This window comes from Ammodytes marinus, assembly GCF_949987685.1.
Source record: "Ammodytes marinus genome assembly, chromosome: 2".
NCBI lineage: Eukaryota > Metazoa > Chordata > Actinopteri > Uranoscopiformes > Ammodytidae > Ammodytes > Ammodytes marinus.
Window position 1 is genome coordinate 22,013,903 of NC_137231.1, and position 21,282 is coordinate 22,035,184.

General features: G+C 41.7%; 1 protein-coding gene across 4 annotated transcripts in view; it reads left to right on the forward strand.

The window, feature by feature from the left end:
* The window catches only part of dock8 (dedicator of cytokinesis 8), a 55,333-nt gene that overhangs the window by 32,078 nt on the left and 1,973 nt on the right, over positions 1-21,282 (forward strand). For all 4 annotated transcript variants that reach the window (XM_080045023.1, XM_080045024.1, XM_080045026.1 and 1 more), the window contains 23 exons: positions 363-512; positions 715-828; positions 1,555-1,710; positions 2,157-2,296; positions 2,567-2,730; positions 3,066-3,217; positions 4,531-4,713; positions 4,833-4,959; positions 5,529-5,616; positions 5,749-5,845; positions 7,049-7,183; positions 7,421-7,573; positions 10,195-10,353; positions 10,525-10,625; positions 11,819-12,011; positions 12,778-12,921; positions 13,465-13,596; positions 13,792-13,926; positions 14,360-14,449; positions 15,026-15,262; positions 15,349-15,492; positions 16,918-17,024; positions 20,210-20,380. In XM_080045023.1, coding sequence (XP_079901149.1) covers positions 363-512; positions 715-828; positions 1,555-1,710; positions 2,157-2,296; positions 2,567-2,730; positions 3,066-3,217; positions 4,531-4,713; positions 4,833-4,959; positions 5,529-5,616; positions 5,749-5,845; positions 7,049-7,183; positions 7,421-7,573; positions 10,195-10,353; positions 10,525-10,625; positions 11,819-12,011; positions 12,778-12,921; positions 13,465-13,596; positions 13,792-13,926; positions 14,360-14,449; positions 15,026-15,262; positions 15,349-15,492; positions 16,918-17,024; positions 20,210-20,380 — 3,272 coding nt within the window. The remainder of the gene's footprint in view (positions 1-362; positions 513-714; positions 829-1,554; positions 1,711-2,156; positions 2,297-2,566; positions 2,731-3,065; positions 3,218-4,530; positions 4,714-4,832; positions 4,960-5,528; positions 5,617-5,748; positions 5,846-7,048; positions 7,184-7,420; positions 7,574-10,194; positions 10,354-10,524; positions 10,626-11,818; positions 12,012-12,777; positions 12,922-13,464; positions 13,597-13,791; positions 13,927-14,359; positions 14,450-15,025; positions 15,263-15,348; positions 15,493-16,917; positions 17,025-20,209; positions 20,381-21,282) is intronic.

Below are 21,282 nucleotides of genomic sequence, written 5' to 3' on the forward strand. Positions count from 1 at the left end.
TGTGAGATGAATGAAGTGGCATTTTAAAATCACTGTAGTCTTTGATTTATTAAGCCCCTGGACAATTTATCACTCTTTTGCCGTTTTGAAAATGTATCATCACTCACATTCCTTCTAAACCCCTATGGTTTAATGAATTAATAAAAGGCCTCTTTTGTAATTTGAATGAAAAACATCGCTCCTTTTTATGAAGTAATTAAAAAGGAAAGAAAATCAACTCTGCATTAGTGGGTTACTTGACAGTTAATTGACTTACATGCAGATTCAATACTAACATGCATTCCCATGTTATTTTTCTTCCATCTGATTCATATGTGTGTGTCTGGGTGGGTTGACGTGTCGATGTGTCATTGCTTGAACAGGTGAAAAGCATGGCTCAGCACGTGTCTTATCTGGACAAGCACAGCGTCCCTCGTAGAAGCCGCTTCTCCGACCGGTTCAAAGATGACATCACCACCATCGTCTCCGTGGTTACGGCTGAGATCGGGACCATCCTTGTCAAACAACATAAGGTAAAAAAAAGAATAACACTATGATGACGACAATACGTCATTTGCTCATCAATATCTCAGTCGGACAACGGAAGGAAGGAAGCCGGTTCAGACACAGTGCGTGTACACCTTGTAAGTGTCTTTGCAACAACAGGGGAGTTTGAGGTGCTAATTATATTTTCCCCCCGTGGTATCAAAGCTTGTTTATGTGCTGTTGTTTCAGGAGACGGAGCAGGCAGAGAAAGTCAACATCAGCCTGGCCTTCTTCCTCTATGACCTGCTGTCTCTCATGGACCGAGGGTTTGTCTTTCAGCTGGTGAAAAACTACTGCAACCAGGTAGAATGATTATGACAGCGCTGTTTAATGTAATTGGATATGATGCTATATTTATACAGACAACACTTCTGATGTCAATATTTGTACACAATATAACATATCTCATAGAAGTTATTTCCAGTACTTACATTGTGTACATATTGTAGAATAATGTTCTTACTTACAGTACTTATTTATTTACAGTACGTCTTATTCTTATATTGATAGCTTAATTGTTGTTTTAACCTTCTGGCCTTAAGCACATATGTTTTACACTTGATTCTCTCTATGTGTGTTTCTATTCTTAATTGGAGCAACTGTAATGAAAAGAATCCCCCCTCAGGGATCAATAAAGTATTTCTGATTCTGATTCTGAACTTAAAGCCGGGGTGGAGGATTTGGGGAGAAAATGGCAGTTGGGATAGAGATTCGAATCCAAATACCTCAACCGCTCCACTTTTTCTCTTTGGTCCCTCCCCTATTGTCCCTCCCTGACACACTCTACACCAACAAAGTCGTGCCAAAGTGAATGGACAGTCCCAACAGCCAATAAGAACAGAGAATCGGAGCCTCGCTCTGATTGGTCAAAGTGTACAGCTCATGTTTACTTTGACCAATCAGAAATCATATACCCCAGCTTTAACTGAACTGGTTTTAGGACATTTTATTTACCCCCCTTTGTATATGTTTCAAAGGCATTTTCATGTATACATTGATACATTTTCTCTGCTCTATTCCTACTTGCAGATGTCAGCTAAGAGTGTGTCAATGTCGACATTGATCAGCATGCGTCTGGAGTTCTTGCGAATCCTGTGCAGTCACGAGCACTACCTCAACCTGAGCCTCTACTTCAGCAGCCCCACCTCTGCTCCTGCCTCGCCCTGTCCATCCATCTCCTCACAGGTCTGCTCACTCTTCACTAACAAGTTAAAAGCACTTAAGCACATTTGCTAATGTTTACATGATATTCATAATCTCGACAGGTCAAGTTTATCCAAAACAGCCCTGCAACAAAAAGGTTTCTCTCAGAAGCGTTCACAATCTGTACAGCAGCAAACAACATCCTCTAACCTTTATACTCTTTATTTGGATAAGAATTATGTATTGTAAAAAAAATATTGCAAAAGTGTAGGCCTTCATGCTTTTATGCAAAAATACAAGGAGTGCTGAAGAGAAGTGAAGTGGGGAAGTTTAGGGAGTCATTATTTGGAGTGGAGTGGGTGAGATTAAATGGGATTCCATTTCAAATAGAGCTGTGTAAATAGTACTTTACTTTGCATTAAGGGGGGAAAAAAATTCTTCTCTTCCTCCCCCTCTAATCGTGTTCGTCATGTCATCTTTCCATTCAGAGTTCTGGCTCGTACAGTATACAGGAGCAGCAGAGGATCCTGGGGCTGTTTGAGCTTTCTCAGGACTTCAAGCAGCAGCACTACCTCACCGGTCTGCTGCTGACAGAGCTCAGTGCCGCCCTAGACATCGAGTCAGAGGGGTAATGACACATTGACACCTTGACATGCTACCTCCTTCTCTCTCCACGTCATTGGCCCTTAATGCCTGAAATTCACGAATTGAATAATAGAAATCAATCTGTTACATGTCACAAATGAAGGAAAATCACACACTGCACATATTCTTAATAATTACTCTGATTTACGGACACATCATAGTAATTACAAAACAATAATAATTGAATCCTTTACACTTCTAATTTAATTGAGGGATTGGGAGAAACTTTTCCAACGTGCGTGTGTCTTCACAGGGGAAAGGTCCAGCGAAAGGCCATCAATGCCATCTACAGTCTGCTGTGCTCCCATGATCTGGACCAGCGCTGTGGCAAACCCGAGGTCCGAGCAAAGATGGCCGCTCTCTACCTCTCCCTGGTGGGGATCATCATCGATTCCACCAACTATCTGGACTTCACTGGTAGATAGACACACACACAACACATCCTGAGCATACATTGCATGCATGCTACATTCAATTACACACAGTTAAAGTCCTCGCTCCTTTTGTTCGGCATGAAAATTCAGGGTTTGTGTGATTTAAGCTACAGATTCAGATACTGGCCTCCATTCAACTAACTGTAGCTTGCTTGTTAGCTTTTGCCAAACTAATGCTTGATTCCTATGTCTATGTAAATCCAGATAAAGACTCGGTAGTGTCAAATGTTTAGCACACTTAAGACTTTTATGTATCCCTTTGTACTCCAGCTCTCCATTCTTCTGTTTAACATGTGTGACCCCTGATTGTCTTCGTAGTTTCTGACACTCGCGGCGGGAAAAACAAGTCGGGCGGACCCGAGGATGACCTTGAAAACGTCCCACCCATCAATCAGTCTGTTGCCCTGGCGATCGCTGGGAACCCCTTCAACACGCTGGGGAGGAATGTTCTCGTTTCCATGGCATCCATGGTAAAACTGTGGATTATCTTGATTATAGTATGCTTTTCATTGCTCTTAAAAGTTCGGAAGTGCATGCGTGTGCGTGCGATTCTAGCGAATTGTGTGAATTCTTCCTCCTAACAGGTGAGCTACACCGAGCTAGATTGATTAGCTGTCAGAGCCACACACAAACTTCCTCCATCCTGAAAAAACACACACACGCACACACAAATACACACACACACACACACACACACACACACACACACACACACACACACACACACACACACACACGCACACACACACACGTGCCTGAGATGGTTTATAGGCAGGCATTGCCTTCATAAGTGAACAGGGCCGTCCTCCCTGACAAACACATCCATCAAGTGTAGCTACGGCAACAACACAAAAACGGGCACTAAAATTGAACCCTGCTATCCTCTTCCTCTTACTGAGAGATGAATCAGTTCCTTGTATGTTGTAACATAAAACGGAAAATGACATAACTTAGCCACCTGCCTGGTAACCATCATAAATCCAAACATGGCTGCCAGAGCACTTGTTTCTAATTTTCAGGGTGTTTCCCTTCAAGCAATGTTTGAACATTTTACTCAACAAAACGGCAACAAAAAATGTTTTTTCAGATGAAGCATATTTTCATACAAGTGATGTTTCTGATTACACGTTTAAAATGCTGCTGCTAAACAGAGACCTGGAAACCAGGTCCTAGGTTGGACACCTGGAGCACTAGGACGTTAATGGCTACATTTATCAAAGCTGCCACACAGTGAGGCAGCAGTAGCCTTCTATAGTAGCAATTCATCATCACAGGAGTGAAGGTAAATTAATCTGAGGTAGATTTAACGCCTATTAACATGGGGTAGAGAGCCGTGCTTCACTAAAGTCAGTGTGGAAAGAAGTGGTCAACCACTTTCCTGTTTTGAGAGAAACTTGAGAATGATATACTGTTGGTTTGTTAGACATACTTGTTATATACACTGTATAACTCAATGGGTGGAACACAATACTACCGCTGACAGTCTTATGGATGTGTTGGCCATGATTCATTGTGCTATAAAGACACATCAAAGCATCCCCCTTGACTATCTGTCATAACATGCATTTAATACAATTAAAGGACATCTACACCAAAAGTTACCTTTGTAAACATGTCTTATAATATCTTGGTCTGGGTTCACATACTGTACAGCAGCTGCATGTATGGATGTTTGTGTGTATGCTTCTGAGTGAGTGCAGGTTGTATATTCTCTTCAGTGAGAGCTCCTTTTATAGCGTATCATACTGAATACAGATATTGGTTCTGCTCTTCCTCTTCCCAGCAAGGTAAATCGGTAGCCACCCTGGCAGCAGATACAAGTCGCCACTTGTTGGTGTGTTTCCTGTGGGTGATGAAGAACGCTGATAAGAGTCTGATTCAGCGCTGGACTGTAGATATGCCTCCCTCGCAGCTCAACAAGCTGCTGGAGCTGCTCACTATCTGTGTCTCCTGCTTTGAGTATAGGGTCAGTTTGCACGTGTATTGATCTGCTTACGTATCGTTTTGCATCGAGCATGGCTGTGTATTCGTGTATCTTTCCTTCATGTGTAATATGAAGGAATATGTGTGGACACGCATTTGCAGGGAAGGCAGAACACTGACAAAGTGAGCACCCAGGCCTTACAGAAATCTCAGCAGGCCAAGCTGCAGCTGGAAGAAGCCCTGCTGAGAGGACACGGAGCCCGCGGGGAAATGATGAAACGAGTTGGAGGTAGTGTATCACCTTTTCGCTTGAAGGAATATATAAATATAGGGATTGCTGTTCTGTCAAATCATGTAGATATGCATTGTTCCGCAATATGTCAGAGTTCTGAACTAGACAGACTCCCTTCAAATCTAGGTAACGCTTACATTTTCAAAATAATATCTTAAAAAAATTAAAATAAATATATAATAAATGTGTGGTCAGCAAGTTACTGCAGGGACCAATTTCAGGATAGGTGATCTTTGTTTAGGCCTTCTCAGCCTACCTGCCATTGTTAATCATACTCATAGGTGTCATTAGTTAGTGTTTTGACCAACTTATGTCTGCTCTGTGTTGAGCAGCATTACACTGGTGTACATGGAAACCGAGCAAATGTTTGTTTATTGTGAAAATACGCCTGGAAATGTTTAATATGTATTGGCTACTTTTCATACAACTCATTTAACGTGCTTCATGCATTGCAAGACATGGTTGGAGCATTAAACATAATGTAAATTTATAGTTTTTACAATGCATGAAATCCTATAATAACAGTGCAGTGCATCATGATGAACTGCTTTTAAACCTCCTCACAGGAATGGATAGGACCATGGGCCAGAGAGAGCACTTACGGTGGAGGAAAGACCTCACGCAGTGGCGACAGACCAACGACAGACAAGATAAGTGAGTTATAACTTGCATGTCTGCCGTGCCATTTTTTTTAACATTTCCCTTCCTGCGTTCTCGTTTTATTTATGTTTTCCTGTCCTTGCCTGTCTCTAAATATCTGTCTCACTGTCAACACCTTCCATTCAGGACAAAAGCAGAGTTGGACCAGGAAGCTGTGATCAGTGGAAACCTAGCCACAGAGGCTAACCTTATAGTGCTGGACCTGCTGGAAACCATTGTACAGGTCAGAATACCATTGCACTTTCATCTTTCAACACTGTATGTAATGAACATTAAATGAAATGTGGCATTTGGTATTGTATTGCACTATATTGTAAGATGTTCTGCTGCAGAGGGATCCGTGAATCAACAAGATATTATTTTTCATCAGCAAGCCCTGTTATAATACAATGCAACAATGGCTTGAAATCATCACTCAAGCTGTTCAAACCAGAACTATGTCATGCAGTATGAAATCACTGAGTGAGTCACCATGAAATTGAATAGAAATCAGGTTGAATGCGAAGGTGAATGTTTTTAATTGCTGAGAATGAAACACAATGTGAAACACATCGAGCACATAGATAAGGCATAGTGTGGCTTTCACACACGTGACACATTTCAGTTTTAGCCTGTGAAGAATCTGCATAGACTTTGTGTTAAACTACCTCCCTGTTATAAAGGTCACGTGTGTAATTTCTGAAAAATGTATTTCTACTAGGGATGTCAAGCGATTAAAAAATAAATAAATCTAATTAATTACAGGCTCTGTGATTAATTAATCTAAATTAATCGCATACTTATATGACACTTTTATGCCTATTTATAAACAGCTGTATAGCCTACTACAGTTTGTTTCTCTCTCTCTATCTCTCTCTCTCTCTCTCTCTCTCCGTCTCTTGTAAATTCTGTCTCCTCCCCTCAGCCAGGTTTCTACATGAAATAAAATTAGGAACTAGCGCCGAATTTTCTCAAAAAAACAGGCAGACTAAATGACGACTGTCCGTCTCCCACAACAGACAGCGCTGCACTGCCACAGATGCGCATAGCCTATGCCGACTCATTCACCATCGTCGTACTCGTAGGCAAAAATATTGACACACACACACACACACAGGGCGGGTGTCCGTTTATGCGGGAGACGAGACAGCTAGCAAACAAAATGAGACACGGAGGAAGATTGAGAGATAGGCTACTGAGTTTTGAACCTACATTGTTAATTAGGCACCCACTAAATCAATAATGCACAGACAATGAACCTGGTCAAAGTGCAATATAGACGTGCGATTAATCTGCGTACATTTTAACGCGTTCATTTTTGTGTGATTAATTGATCGAAATTAACGCGTTAATTTGACAGCCCTAATTCCTACAAATTCAAGTGTCTTCCTAGTGATTCAACGTTAATACAATGTGTGATATGATTTTGTTGATTCTTCCTGTCCAGGCGGTGCCTTTGGCTGATTGTAAAGACAGCGTGGTTGGCGGCGTGTTAAAGGTGTTACTCCATTCTCTCACCTGCAACCAGAGCACCACTTTCCTCTCTCACACCTTCAGCACCCTCAGAGCGCTTATTGTCAAGGTAATTTTCATGATGTGTGTCTGTGTGTGTGGGTGAGTGTGTATGTGTTTGGTTGCACATTGTGAAAATCCAGGGGGGACGTGTGGGGGCGGATGACGTGTATGCACGCACAGCACACTATCTGTGTCGAAAAGAAACGTTCTTGTTTTTCTTGTCCGGGTGACAAACTGCTGTTATCTGTCTGTGTATAACACCTTGTGTATCTGGTTTCATTTGTGTATGTACATGTTTTTGCAGTTTGGGGACTTGTTGTTTGAGGAGGAGGCGGAGCAGTGTGCGGACCTGTGCCAGAAGGTGCTTCAGTACTGCAGCAGTCCTGTGGATGAGAACAGGAGCCAGGCCTGTGCCACACTCTACCTCATCATGAGATACAGCTACAGCAATGCCAGCGTAAGCGCACACACACGCGTACTCACTCACTCACTCACTCACTCACTCACTCACTCACTCACTCACTCACTCACTCACTCACTCACTCACTCACTCACTCACTCACTCACTCACTCACTCACTCACTCACTCACTCACTCACGCACACACACACACACGATTATCCTGCATATGTTTCAGTGGGTTGTGAGGATGGACACACACACATAGAAACACCCACAACAAAAGCACCTGTCAGGCATGCGTTACCTTTCTGTCAGATAAAACCTTACTTAACATCTAAGCTGGCAGAATAAATTTAATTTGTGTCCGACTAAATTGGGCACATGATGGTTCAGAATTGCTTATGATGCATGTGCTCATGAGCTGCACACACACTGAAGCTGGGAGCCACACACACACCCTATCCTATCTTCTCCACTTTTCCTCTCTTAATGTCTTTTCCATGTCTATTTTGAGCATGCCGCAGAAAGTTTCTGCTGAAGGATGTGTCTTTGAGTACAAGAGCAGAGAGATATGTCACTGTCTGCCTCCTCATGTTCCTACCCCTCTTTAACTAATGACAGCCAGACCTGTGTGTGTGTGTGTGTGTGTGTGTGTGTGTGTGTGTGTGTGTGTGTGTGTGTGTGTGTGTGTGTGTGTGTGTGTGTGTGTGTGTGTGTGTGTGTGTGTGTGTGTGTGTGTGTGTGTGTGTGTGTGTGTGTGTGTGTGCGTGCGCGTCTCAATGGCAAGGAGGGGGGAGAATGTAAAAGGAAAGGGGGAAATCATGATAGAGACGGAGAAGCGTTTATTTTGCCAGAGGTGAAGCAGTGATGAAGGAAAATAAATTGATTGAAAAGAAACAGATCCGAAGGCAGTGGTTAAGGAGTATCTTCTTTCATTTTCTCCGCTAGTTCGATAACTGCTGCTGCAGTCGATATTTCCTGTGTTTACAGTCTGTACACTATAATGAAAGTCAGACACCAGCCTGTGGAACACACACACACCCATACACACACACACACACACACACACACACACACACACACACACACACACACACACACACAGTATCTCTCCAGTTTAAAGAGCGTATCTCCCATCTGCGTATGTTTGTTTATACGGTGTATACAGAGGGAGCCGTGATATGAATTAGCTTAGCAACCGTATGACTCACTCGTACATCTCTACCTGTCTGTTTTTTTTCATCCCTTCATCCACCCTCATCTTGCCTTTCGTCTGTCACACAGTTTTTTTTCCTTTACTATAATTTTAGATTGTTGCAATAAAAGGAAGAAATACAATTTTTCCAGACACCTGCGGTTGAGTATAGTGTAAAGGAGCCGAGGTTGGTATGAAAGCTGGACAAGAACAACAAACAGTGTTACGTGTTGACTTAAGCTATCATTTAGGCTCCCACACAGAGCCCACAAACGCACACACACGCACAAACACACACGCACACGTTCACACTGAGTTAGAGGGGAGTGATGGCTGGTTGGTCTCTGGCTCTATGCTCAGTTGAACAGAATGGGGCCGTAGAGATGATCCATGGGTGATTATGTCTCTGCTAATGGGAGATCATTTCCCGCTTAGCTGGTCATGCTGGAGATAGATGGGACTTCACACATACACCAGCGCACACACACACACACACACACACACTCACACACTCTCTCACATACGCGCAGTCTTCGCCTCAAAGGATGGAGGGGTGTTTTTCAGGCCCGTTATCTTGGACAGGTAGTGTGAAGGATGGAGAGACAAGAGAAGGGAGGGGAGAAGGGGCAAAAACTGAGACAAGATTACAACAACAAAAAACTGTTTACCAATATTAGAATTAATTATTATTCTTTTAATTTTCAATGACTTGGATATTTTAGATATATTTTCCATTGAATGATACAACAATGTAAAGGCCTTTTTTAAATCTATTTTAATAGTTAATGTTATGTTTTTTTATCTCTGGATGGAAACCTGAAGGCCTGGTTACATTTAATTTTATTAACTAAAATAAATTATTCAACAATTTCATACCATTAATATCAATATAATTCATATATTCTAAACAAATCCCTAAATAATGTTCCCAAATATAAAGCTTCAAAGCATGCTGCTGTGTTTGTCTGTAGTATGCATAAAAATACCGGCATGAAAGCATCACACAAACATAACTCTCCTGCTTCAATCACATTCAGCATTGCAGCTGTTTTTTAATACATCCACGATAGTAGCTTTTGTTTAGAATCGATTGATGTTTAGTTTTTTTTTAAATAAAAGGCCATGAAATAAAAAGTTAGTTGTATAATTTACATGACAGGACACACAAAGACTGTCAAGAAATATGAAGCCCATCCTTATCTTGGAACTGGCAAAAAAAACATGGCCTGTCTAATAAAAAGCCTCAGTGTGCCTTGTGTAGCCATCAAATATACACATTGTATCTTTAACTTGCAGGGTTGTGTCAAAAGGAAAAAAAAAATTGAATGATGTGTTCTGTAAAGAGACTATATTCACATGAATTTCAACCTTGCTTGGCTGCGGTTTCATTTAAGAAATATGCACTTTGCCTTTTATTGTATGACAAACGCTGCAAACTACTAAGCACTGACATTCACCGTGGTCTCCTGTTTCTTTGTCAGAATTTCTCAAGAGTGAAGATGCAGGTCACCATGTCTCTGGCCTCTCTGGTGGGCAAGTCATCAGACTTCCAGGAGGAATACTTACGACGCTCACTGCGCACCATCCTGGCCTACGCAGAGGAAGACACCGAGATGCAGAGCACTCAGCTGCCCTCACAGGTATTAAATAATGCACACAATCTCTCACGCACACACACTCACTCACACGTACGCACACGCACACGTACGCACACGTACGCACACACAGACGCACACACACACCTTATCACATTGCTGATATTGATCGCTTATAGCCTCATGCCTTTCCCTTGTGTTTGGCTGTGATTTCAGGTGGATGAGCTTCTGCGAAACCTTAACAGTATTTTGTCAGACACAGTGAAGATGCGGGAGTTCCAGGAAGATCCAGAGATGCTCATGGACCTCATGTACAGGTAAGAAAACACAAAGCATCATGCAGAAAAGGCTGTCTCCTCCTTTCTCTCTGTCTTCAGTGTTTGTCTATCTCTCTCTCTCTCTCTCTCTCTCTCTCTCTCATCCATCTGCGGCTTCTCTCTATGTCGGGCTGCTGGTTCCTATTTCTCTGTGGTCTGGGCTGTTTTGCTTCTATTTGGTGCCCTCTCTATGGTAACCATGTGGTAGCAGTTTAGTCTTCTGATTTTGCTTTGTGTATATGCAAATGCGAACAGTGTGTGTTTGTGCGGACGAGTGTGTGTGTGTGTGTGTGAGCACATGTAGGAAAAACACTGAGACAAAGAGAGCATACATGTGCTGTATGTTGATTTAGGCACTCTTACCTAAACATGCTCTGATGTCACCTACATGTATCATTTATCATGCACCTTTCCATTTGGATTTTGGGTCCCAGTCACCTGACCTGGCGAGTGTTTGACGGCTGCACAGTGACCCATTAGCTTTACACATTTAACTAGACTCACCCAGACGTTTACCTCCAAGCGCCCAAACACACAGGTCATTGATGCACAACACATTTGGTCCCCAGATGCTTGAATTCATTTGTAAGATATGTAGTGTAGTGACTCACATGCTTTATAAATAAATTCATTCAGTGTTTTACATGTATTCCCATGCTGTTTGGCTAATGGTTATTCATGCATTCCGTGAAAAGGGAAAACATTTTCCATATTTCCTCTTGCCCACAAACACGCTAATGACTAACTGAAGGTTTTTTGTTTTTTTTAGTCATGTCCTTCAGTATGCGGTTAAGAATATTTTTTGTGTTGTCTTTATAGTATGTTTTGCTTCTGATTATTGTTGGTGCACATGTACATGCATTAAACTCTCTTTGTAATTGTTATTCTCTGAGCTTATTGAAAAATATATTATCATATAACTTAAATGTATTCACCAAATACATATACAGAAGTGGCACTTGCACTAAAAATCATTCTTCTAATTTAATTTGTTGATTTCTGAAAATTAAAATACCCGTATTCGCATCACTACTGGATTTGTGCAGTCATTCTAGTCTATTGTGTATGCTGTATTTGTTGTCCTTGAACATTTTATATGGTACCTTGGACGTGTTTTTCTTCTTCAAAAGGAGCCATTAATCTCAATGAGACCTTGTTACCTGTTTGTATATCCTTCTCCTTTCCCTCCTCAGGATAGCAAAGGGCTACCAGACGTCTCCTGACCTGCGTCTGACCTGGCTGCAGAACATGGCGGAGAAGCACAACAACAGGAAGTGTTACACTGAGTCGGCCATGTGTCTGGTGCACGCTGCTGCCCTGGTGGCCGAGTACCTCAGCATGCTGGAGGACCACAAGTTCCTGCCTGTTGGGAGCGTCACCTTCCAGGTAAAGCCAACACAAATACAGATATACACTCTGGAACTTATCATAAAACACATCTTCTGACAAAATAAAAGGAAAATCGTACAGCCGCATTCATCTTTTGTGTTCTTGTTGTTGTGAGATTGTTGGTTGTTTTGTTGAACGGACTCAAACCCTCCCCTTGCACAAAGCAAGCAACACACCCCACGCATCTCCCCACTGATTATTCCCATATTAATTGGTGTATGTCCAGAGGGGGGAGCTGTACACTCATAACGTCAACATATAATAAATATGGTCCCCTGGTAGCCCTGCCTTTAATACAAATGCCTTTGAAGTAAAATAAGGGGGGGGGGGCAAATGTGCTCCCGTGGGAACATGTGAACAGACAGTTTCCGCCTGAACTGAAAAACAAGCAAACAAATAAGTTATAACGGTTACTATGACGAGGGGTGTAATCGATGAGCTGTGTCACAGACACACACACACACACACACACACACACACACACACACACACACACACACACACACACACACACACACACACACACACACACACACACACACACACACACACACACACACTTAACAGAGGCGACCTCTGTGGTGCTTTGATACAGGACATTCTAACCTGCAATCAGCAAGTCATTGATTGGATGCTCATCAAATTAGTTCCGTTTCCCCACTGTCGGACATCTCCCTTTTAAAGTCAGCCGTGTGATTGATTATTTGATTAAGAAGGCTTAATTGATTGATTAGCTCACTGGTTCTTCTTCTTTCTCCTTCAGAACATCTCTCCCAACGTGCTGGAGGAGTCGGCGGTGTCGGATGACATCTTGTCCCCAGACGAGGACGGCGTGTGTTCAGGACGCTACTTCACTGAGAGCGGCCTGGTGGGACTGCTGGAGCAGGCTGCAGAGCTCTTCAGCAACGTGAGACAATGAAGCTGCACACTGATATTAAGGATATGATCAGGACATGTGTATTGTTATGTTCAAACTGACACACACACACACACACACACACACACACACACACGCACACAAGCACACAAGCACACACAATATTTAAGTGTGCTGTTGGGGGAAACTTCTCTATAATAATATGAATAGGAGTAATATGTGGAGGAGCTCCTCATAGGCGGGAAGAATCGAATTGTAAATGACAAATGGAAACCTCTCCAGGAGCACATCAGAAAAGAAATGTACCTATTGAATTATTTTACGAAGGATTTTGGTTGTTTCTGTGGCAGTATGATTCTATCATTATTTTGTGTGTAAGATTTGTTGTGTACTGTTCTTTTAGAAGTTTGTATTGGGATAATCTACAGAATTTAAAGCTGGCAATGGAAAAAGACCAAGTGTTATTGAGGAGATTTCTTGGTTTTATATATTTTTTTAGTTAAATTCAAATATTTCCTCCATTCTATACTGTATTGTGGTCATGCTAACCAGCGGCAATGGCTGTCTCATCAGGGTGCTCTGTACGAGGCGGTGAACGAGGTCTACAAGATCATCATACCAATCCTGGAGGCTCACAGAGATTTTCGAAAACTGTCATCCACTCACGACAAGCTGCATAGAACCTTTGATAACATCATTCAGAAGGTAATAACTTTATGTCGCACAATGTATTCCATTAAGGTCAACTAGTTGCTGTACTCAACAATGACATTATTATTATTCATTTATTTTCACAATAAAGACCAAATAAAAGCCTATAAACATAATAAGAAATAATAGGTTACTGATGTCATGTTGATTAGACACAAATATGACATTTTTTCTTTGTTTCCATCCCAGGGCCATAAGAGGATGTTTGGAACTTATTTCCGGGTGGGTTTTTATGGGGCCAAGTTTGGCGACCTGGACGAACGGGAATTCATTTACAAGGAGCCAGGGATCACACATCTGCCTGAGATATCACACAGGCTGGAGGTACGAGAGTGGAGAAAGTGTATGCGTGTGTGTATTAATGATGCACGTTGTTGTGAATGAATGTGTGATTGAGGTGGAGTAAAAGGGGAAGACATTTCTCGGCTGAAATAGTGGAATCTGATAAGGATTCAGAAACTGTGAGAGAACATTTTGAATGAAGGCAAAACTCCAAACTTCAATCATCCATCTGCTTATTATTGAGTTTCTTGCAATGCCAGCCTCGCTCTTTCATCAACTGAGTCAGTTGCTAAATGAAAGTTATAATGCAAGTTGATTTAAATGCTTTGAAGGGTTCTTTTAACCTTTTTATACAGAAATCAGAAGCCTTGAATGGCAATGAAATCTTCATCATGTTTGCATTAAAAATATGATTGACTCTTTTGTGAGAAATAATCTATACTTGTAAGTAACTATACATTTTCCCCACTCCTAGAACTTCTACAGCCAGTGTATGGGTGAAGAGACATTGGTGATGATCAAGGACTCTACACCAGTGAACAGAAAACAGCTGGACCCCAGCAAGGTAGGTCATCATAGTGTCCCGCCACTGATTGCAGCTACATGACTGTCTGTGCTGTAATAAGAAAATAGTCACTATTTAATGATAATCTTTGGATTAGCAAATACTCATTTAGTATTTAACTGTGATTTTTCTTTTATAAATAAGAACATGTTACAGGTAGGTTATTTCCAGTAAAGATAGAACCTAACTGCTGCATTGAGTATGTTTAATATTTTATATGATCAATAGCATAGATAATGGAGTTATCAATAGCAATGGAAATATGAATGTGTACTTTTTACTTAAATAAATAAAATGATACGCTCGAGTTTATAGTCCTCTCAAAATGTCATAAACTGTATTCATGTTGTCTACATGCCTACACATTGTACATGCTCAATAAAACGTTTACTTTCCTAATGTCGTCATCATATGTATAGAACACGCAAATTAAGATTTCTGCGTCAAATAAATGCCTGTCATACATTCACAAAATGAGCAAGATGCATTTTTTATGAGATTGTTTTACAAGATGCGTCATCTTTACAAAAAAACGGCCAGTAAACAAGCGGCGTAAATTGCTTCTCTCCTCTCCAGGCATATATCCAGATCACCTATGTGGAGCCCTTCTTTGACGACTACGAGATGAAAGACCGGCTGACCAACTTTGAGAAGAACTTCAACCTGCGGCGCTTCATGTACACCACGCCCTTCACCAAGAGCGGACGGCCGCGTGGCGAGCTAAACGAGCAGTACAAGAGGAAGACCATCCTCACCACCATGCACGCCTTCCCTTACGTCAAGACTCGCATCAACGTCATCCAGAAGGAAGAGGTGAGGGCCAAATTCACAGTGCTAGAACATCTCAAGTGATTTAAAAAAATCGGTTCCCCCTTTACGATTGCATCTTTGTTTTCTAGTTTGACCTGACTCCCATCGAGGTGGCCATAGAGGACATGCAGAAGAAGACTCGAGAGCTAGCAGTGGCCACACACAGAGAGCAGCCCGATGCTAAGATGTTACAGATGCTGCTGCAAGGCTCGGTGGGAGCCACCGTTAACCAGGTACGAGCAAGCCCCTGAATGAAGCCAGGGCACTGCTTCTCTTTTACACCTCTGCCTGTCTCCTCCTATTATAGCTGAAAATGATCACTTACTTGCTGTTTAACCAAATGACGGCTGTTCTCCCTTGAAAAAAATGATCGCTCTTTGTGTCGTTACATAGCCCCCTTTATCCCCCTGAGTGTTCCCATCTTAATGTGCGGTGTGGGGAAATAAACCAGAATCATTTCCCCTCTATTTATCTTATCACATTTACAGTTTCCATTGTAGTCACAGAGTGCAGGTGGCAGACAAGAACAGGGATCGCACATCAAAGCCCTTCACCCAATCCATAACCCCTAATCCCTCCTTTGCTTTCCTCCTGATTTAGTTAAAACGTCAATTCATGGGCCCTCTTTCCCTTTCATGTCTGGGCTGCACGGCATGCTGAACCGGAGGTCCCTTTGATCTGATAGCTTCCAGGTCCTGCCAGCATGGTGAATGTTGGAGTAATGATGAAGCTAGGCTACGGCGTCTCCACTCCCACCCCCCACAATGCTTTATCTTCCAGCGTCTAATCTGACAGGTCCCTTGCTCTGACCTGATGCTTGTATACATAACGCTAATGCTCAGCAGCTTCGTAAACATATAACTCTTGACTGTAATCAGCACAAGAGGCTGGCTGTGTGTGTGTGTGTGTGTGTGTGTGTGTGTGTGTGTGTGTGTGTGTGTGTGTGTGTGTGTGTGTGTGTGTGTGTGTGTGTGTGTGTGTGTGTGTGTGTGTGTGTGTGTGTGTGTGTGTGTGTGTGTGTGTGTGTGTGTGTGTGTGTGTGTGTGTGTGTGTGTGTGTGTGTGTGTGTGTGTGTGTGTGTGTGTGTGTGTGTGTGTGTGTGTGTGTGTGTGTGTGTGTGTGTGTGTGTGTGTGTGTGTCCAAGACTCAGACCAAAGGAGGGCTGAGGAGGCCCAGGCCCCAATGCGTTTACGATGCTAATCAGAGCTGTTTAACCGGGCCTGTCGTGATGCAGGCGCTGTGCGAGCGAGGACGAGCGTGCTGTGGTTTTATGGTGAATATAAGTTGGGATAACTAGATCTCGTATTGAGGGAAAATGGGAGCCAAATGGTGGGCGTATGCGGAGTACGAGGTGACATTAGCCATGCAGGAAGAAGCTAATCATGGCTCCCTTCTCTGATCTGATATCTTCCTCATGTTCTAGTTCAGCATGCTGGCCCCCCTTCCTTAGCTGCGTTAGGCATTCATTTAGGAAGTCGTTTCTCCCGGTCTGAACGAGGGGCATTCTCATCCCTCCTTTGTTCATAGGCTCTCAAAAGCTTCCTCTCTTACCTCCTCTATTTCCGTCCTGCACTCTGCTTTGGCTTTCATTTTCTTTGTGTCTCTAATTCTGAATCTTTGTTGTTGTTGTACCCCCCCCCCCCCTTCCCCCCTTGTAGGGACCGTTGGAGGTGGCCCAGGTCTTCCTGAATGAGATCCCAGCGGACCCCAAGCTCTTCCGTCACCACAATAAACTGCGCCTTTGTTTCAAAGAGTTTATAATGAGGTAAGATACCATCAAAGAAACACCACCTAGTGACAGGACGCTGCACCAAAGTCAAGCAAAAATGAGGAAAAACACCACGAAAGAGCCTAAAAAGAAAACTCCGGAACTTTCATGGTTAGCAATAGACCTATAGATGTTCACCAACGCTTTATCTTGAATGTGCATTTCTGCTTCTCTTTAGTGTTGCCGGTAGCTGGCAGTAGTATAGGACAATACTTAAAGGAGATTTCCCTATTTCTTTGTGAGACTTGGGTTGCGTTCCGAATCGCATACTCTTTCTTTTTTCTATTCTACATACTACATCCGACGATAAAAATAATCTAGTTAGGATGCAGTAGGCATACTATTGGGACATACTTTTCTCTCTTATTTCATCATAACATTGCGCCTTGATCTTGCCTCTTGAATTTATATCCGTCGCATCCCCGTTTGTTTTCATATGGAGGCTTTGTCGATGTTACATCACTTCACGTGCGCACTGGATTGTGGGTCAGAATCGCCCAAATAGGATGCACTTTTGGACACTAACAATCTTGGCCGCATGAAGTAGGACATCCGGGTACTTCTAACCATCCTAAATCTGGCCACAAGAATCGGGACATCCTAAATCTTTTTTCTACATACTATATAGTAGAAAGTATGCGATTCGGAACGCAACCTTGATTTCCATAGAGTGAACGTCTTTCTCAAGGATCCTGTATGTATACATCATTACTGTGTAGGAAGATAAAAAAGAGCTGTGAGACAGCTGTGATGATGGAGAGACCCATATCCTGCTGTTTTAGAGTGTCAGTCAAGATGCAGAGATGGAATGAGAATGCCCAAAACACGTACCAGATGATAGTAAAAAAAAAAAAAAAAAAAAAGTACTATAAGAGGAATGTGTAATAACCAACTGTGAGAGACAGAGAATAATTTGAATTTCCCAAATGAGAGTGAAAGATATTTTCCTTAAAATGTAACTCGGAACTTCTTCCTCTGGAATAGCAAAGGTTTATTGTTCCCAAGAGTTTCATTGTATTTTGAATATTTAGTACGCAATTTAAACCACCGTAACCCCCAGCAGTGTGTCTGAGGATGTGCATTTTTTTGTGTAGGAGACGTGTGTAACTTGCGCAGGCGTGTGTTTACCGGCGTGTGTTTGTGTGTGTTTGTATGTACGTGCTTTCATCTCCTAGGCATGTAACATTTGCCTCCAAAAGGTGGTTTTCATTTTCTAACCCTCATGTCACATTCCAGCTGCCTTGATTGCTACAAGCAGGTTGGCAAATATTTACTGTAATTTCAGAAGAGGTTTATTTTCTATACTAAATCCAGGCAAGCTGGCACTGGACCCTTTGTTTGTTTGCCAATCTTCTTGACAGTAGCGTTCTAAAAAAAAAAAGAAGAAATCCACTCAAGAAAACACTGTTTTCTAAGTTGTTTTTAAGTTTGTACCCACTGAATTCTGCTGTGAATACTTATTTTTAAGCGCCTACTTATTACTGTGTATAGATTCACTGTAATGTTCAGGGCAGCATGAGCATCACTACAGTAAGAATATTCGTCCAATACATATATGTATATTCTTTGAAATGAGCTGTGTACTATACATTATGAAACGCTTATAACGTATTTTGTTGAATTTAAGTTCTGATTATCCTGGAATCATTAACTTGATTAACAGCTTTTGTTAACGTGTGACCCGATCTTATATTTTCACTGGTTGATTCCAAAATAACATGTGTGTACAATAGAATTATTGCCTGCGTTAGGTGCAGGTAAGCTCAGCAAAAATGGAAAAGCCTGTTAGAAATTCTGTTTTGCCATTCTGGTTGTTATACCAGAATGAGAAAAAAATTGGAAGTGATCAGACAGAAGTTGTTTGGAATCCATATACGTTTTTAAAATGTATTTATTAGCAAACAAGGTTAAAGCAAATGTTATTCAAGTGATACATTTAATTATTGCAATTGTGTAAAAAAAAATAAGAAAAAAAAAACACTTTGCAGCAGCAAACATCTCTTCAAGAAACATCTTTACTGTAGGCAACTGGAGTGAAACAAAAAAAAAATCCCAACTTCTCGCCTGAAAAATAAATGTCAGGTCTGCAAAATGGGTCTCAAATATATCACCTAATCTAACTTCTGTGTTGGTGGCATTTCTGAAACGTATAGTCAAAAAGATTGATGCTCGAAGAGAGAAATGTTTGGAGGAACTGTTTGCTTGATTGAGGGGCCGCAAACTGTGGAGCTGCGGCTGTTTAGTTCCACCTAATCATCTACTTCTAGTCACTGACAAAGACATCCATAGGTTTAAAAAAATATCAGAAAACCTGAGTGATGTTGAAAACTCAAGAAGAAAGCACTCTCATGTAGCCAATTACAATCCATGGCAATACATAAATATTGTGTCATCAGTATAATTAATTTTACAAATGTCAAGCCAAGCCGTTAGCTTGGAATGTCCTTGGGAACTGTCCTTAATGCTTATTGCCCCTGAGTATTTACCCTATACTGTTACACAACATTGCAGTTTCCATATTACCCTCATTAAAAGCTAAGAGATAAACTCAGACATGTGGTTGCAATCACCCCAGTCTCTCTGATTTCCTGCGGGCTGCTCTGTATGTTGGCCAATATACATGTCATGATAGATGACTGTGTGTGGAGATGCCATAGCCGCCCTCCACTCTTAGCTCAGATCGTGCGGTGCTCTCCTTTACCATCAGAAATGTTCCTTTTTTGTTTGTAAGTAATTTTTTATTTTGGAGTTTAACCTATTTGCTGCTTCTTCAAAAACAGCCTTTTAGGTGACATCATTTACAGTTTAGCTCACATTCTAGCTGTGGTATTTGGAGAGTTTTAATAGGCATATAGGAGCTCCTTTCAGTCAAGTGCATTGTTAGCTAATTTATAGTTCTGGCATGCGGAGGAGGAGTCCAATTTGTTTTCAAGTAGTTGCATGACGTTGTTAGCATTACACAGTGTGCTGTGCTTTTTTCTGAAGGCTTGAGGATAGAGAGGGGATTACTGCAATATTGGTTTTTGCATTGAATCATTGTTGAAGCTGCTCTTGAGGGTTTGAGGTTATTACGTTTTTAGAAAGGTCAAACAGTTACATTCAACAATGTCTTCTAAGAAATCTGCGTCATTAAACCAATTCCACCCTTTCCACCCACTCTCTCTCTCTCTCTCTGCCTGTAGGTGTGGTGATGCAGTTGAGAAGAATAAGCACCTGATCACATTGGACCAGAAAGAGTACCAGCAGGAGCTAAAGAAAAACTACAACCGACTGAGAGAGAACCTAAGGCCCATGTTGGAGAGAAAGATCCCTGAGCTCTATAAGCCAATCATCAGGCCTCGGCTAGAGAACAGGTAAACAAAGCCACCAAGTCAAACATTCAATACTGTTTTGAAAAAACAAAAACAAAAAAAAAAAACTATTATTGATCATTTCATCTCTCTTTATGATTGCCGAAACACAAAAGCAAGCGAGAAACAAATGGAATTGAGTGGAGAGATCCATTCACAATGTCCCTGTCACCTCTACAAACATCGATAGCTGAACCGGAGCGATAGTACACACAGATCGAGTGTTGAACCAATGCCAAGGCTAAATTCCACTCATCTGTTACCACAGACCTGATTGCTCACTAAGTGCTTTTATGATCGACCGTGATCTCAATAGCAATGTATTTCCATGCTGTGGGATGAGCATGTATTTTCAATGGATACTTATCCCCAAAATTGTATAGAAAGAAATGTAAAATAGATCCTTGTCAACACATATATTAACAAATATTGATTAATACACAGATACATCTGGAATAAGCTAATGGTTATCTATCAGCCTATAATAAAAAAGCACAATATAACCTTTATTTCTACAGGTAAATCCCATTGAGTCCGAAGACTCTTTTGCAAGGGATACCTGTTCCCATTTACACGTTACCATTCACACACACATTCATACACCGATAGCAGGCTAACTATCGACATTCACACGAGGCAAGGTGGGTGAAGTGTCTTGCCCAAGGACACAACAACTATGACACAGGTGGCAGGGCGGGGATCGAACCTCCAACCCTTTGATCATCGGCCGACCCGCTCTACCAGCTGAGCCACAGTCGCCCCTAAAATAACAATACAATACAAGTCTATTTTACACTAAATCCTCCCACGTAATGACCATATCTAACACATGGGCCTTGATGAAACTATACAGTCGAAAACAATGTCAAAAAAACAATGAGTAACTGGTATGAAAAGCGTTATTT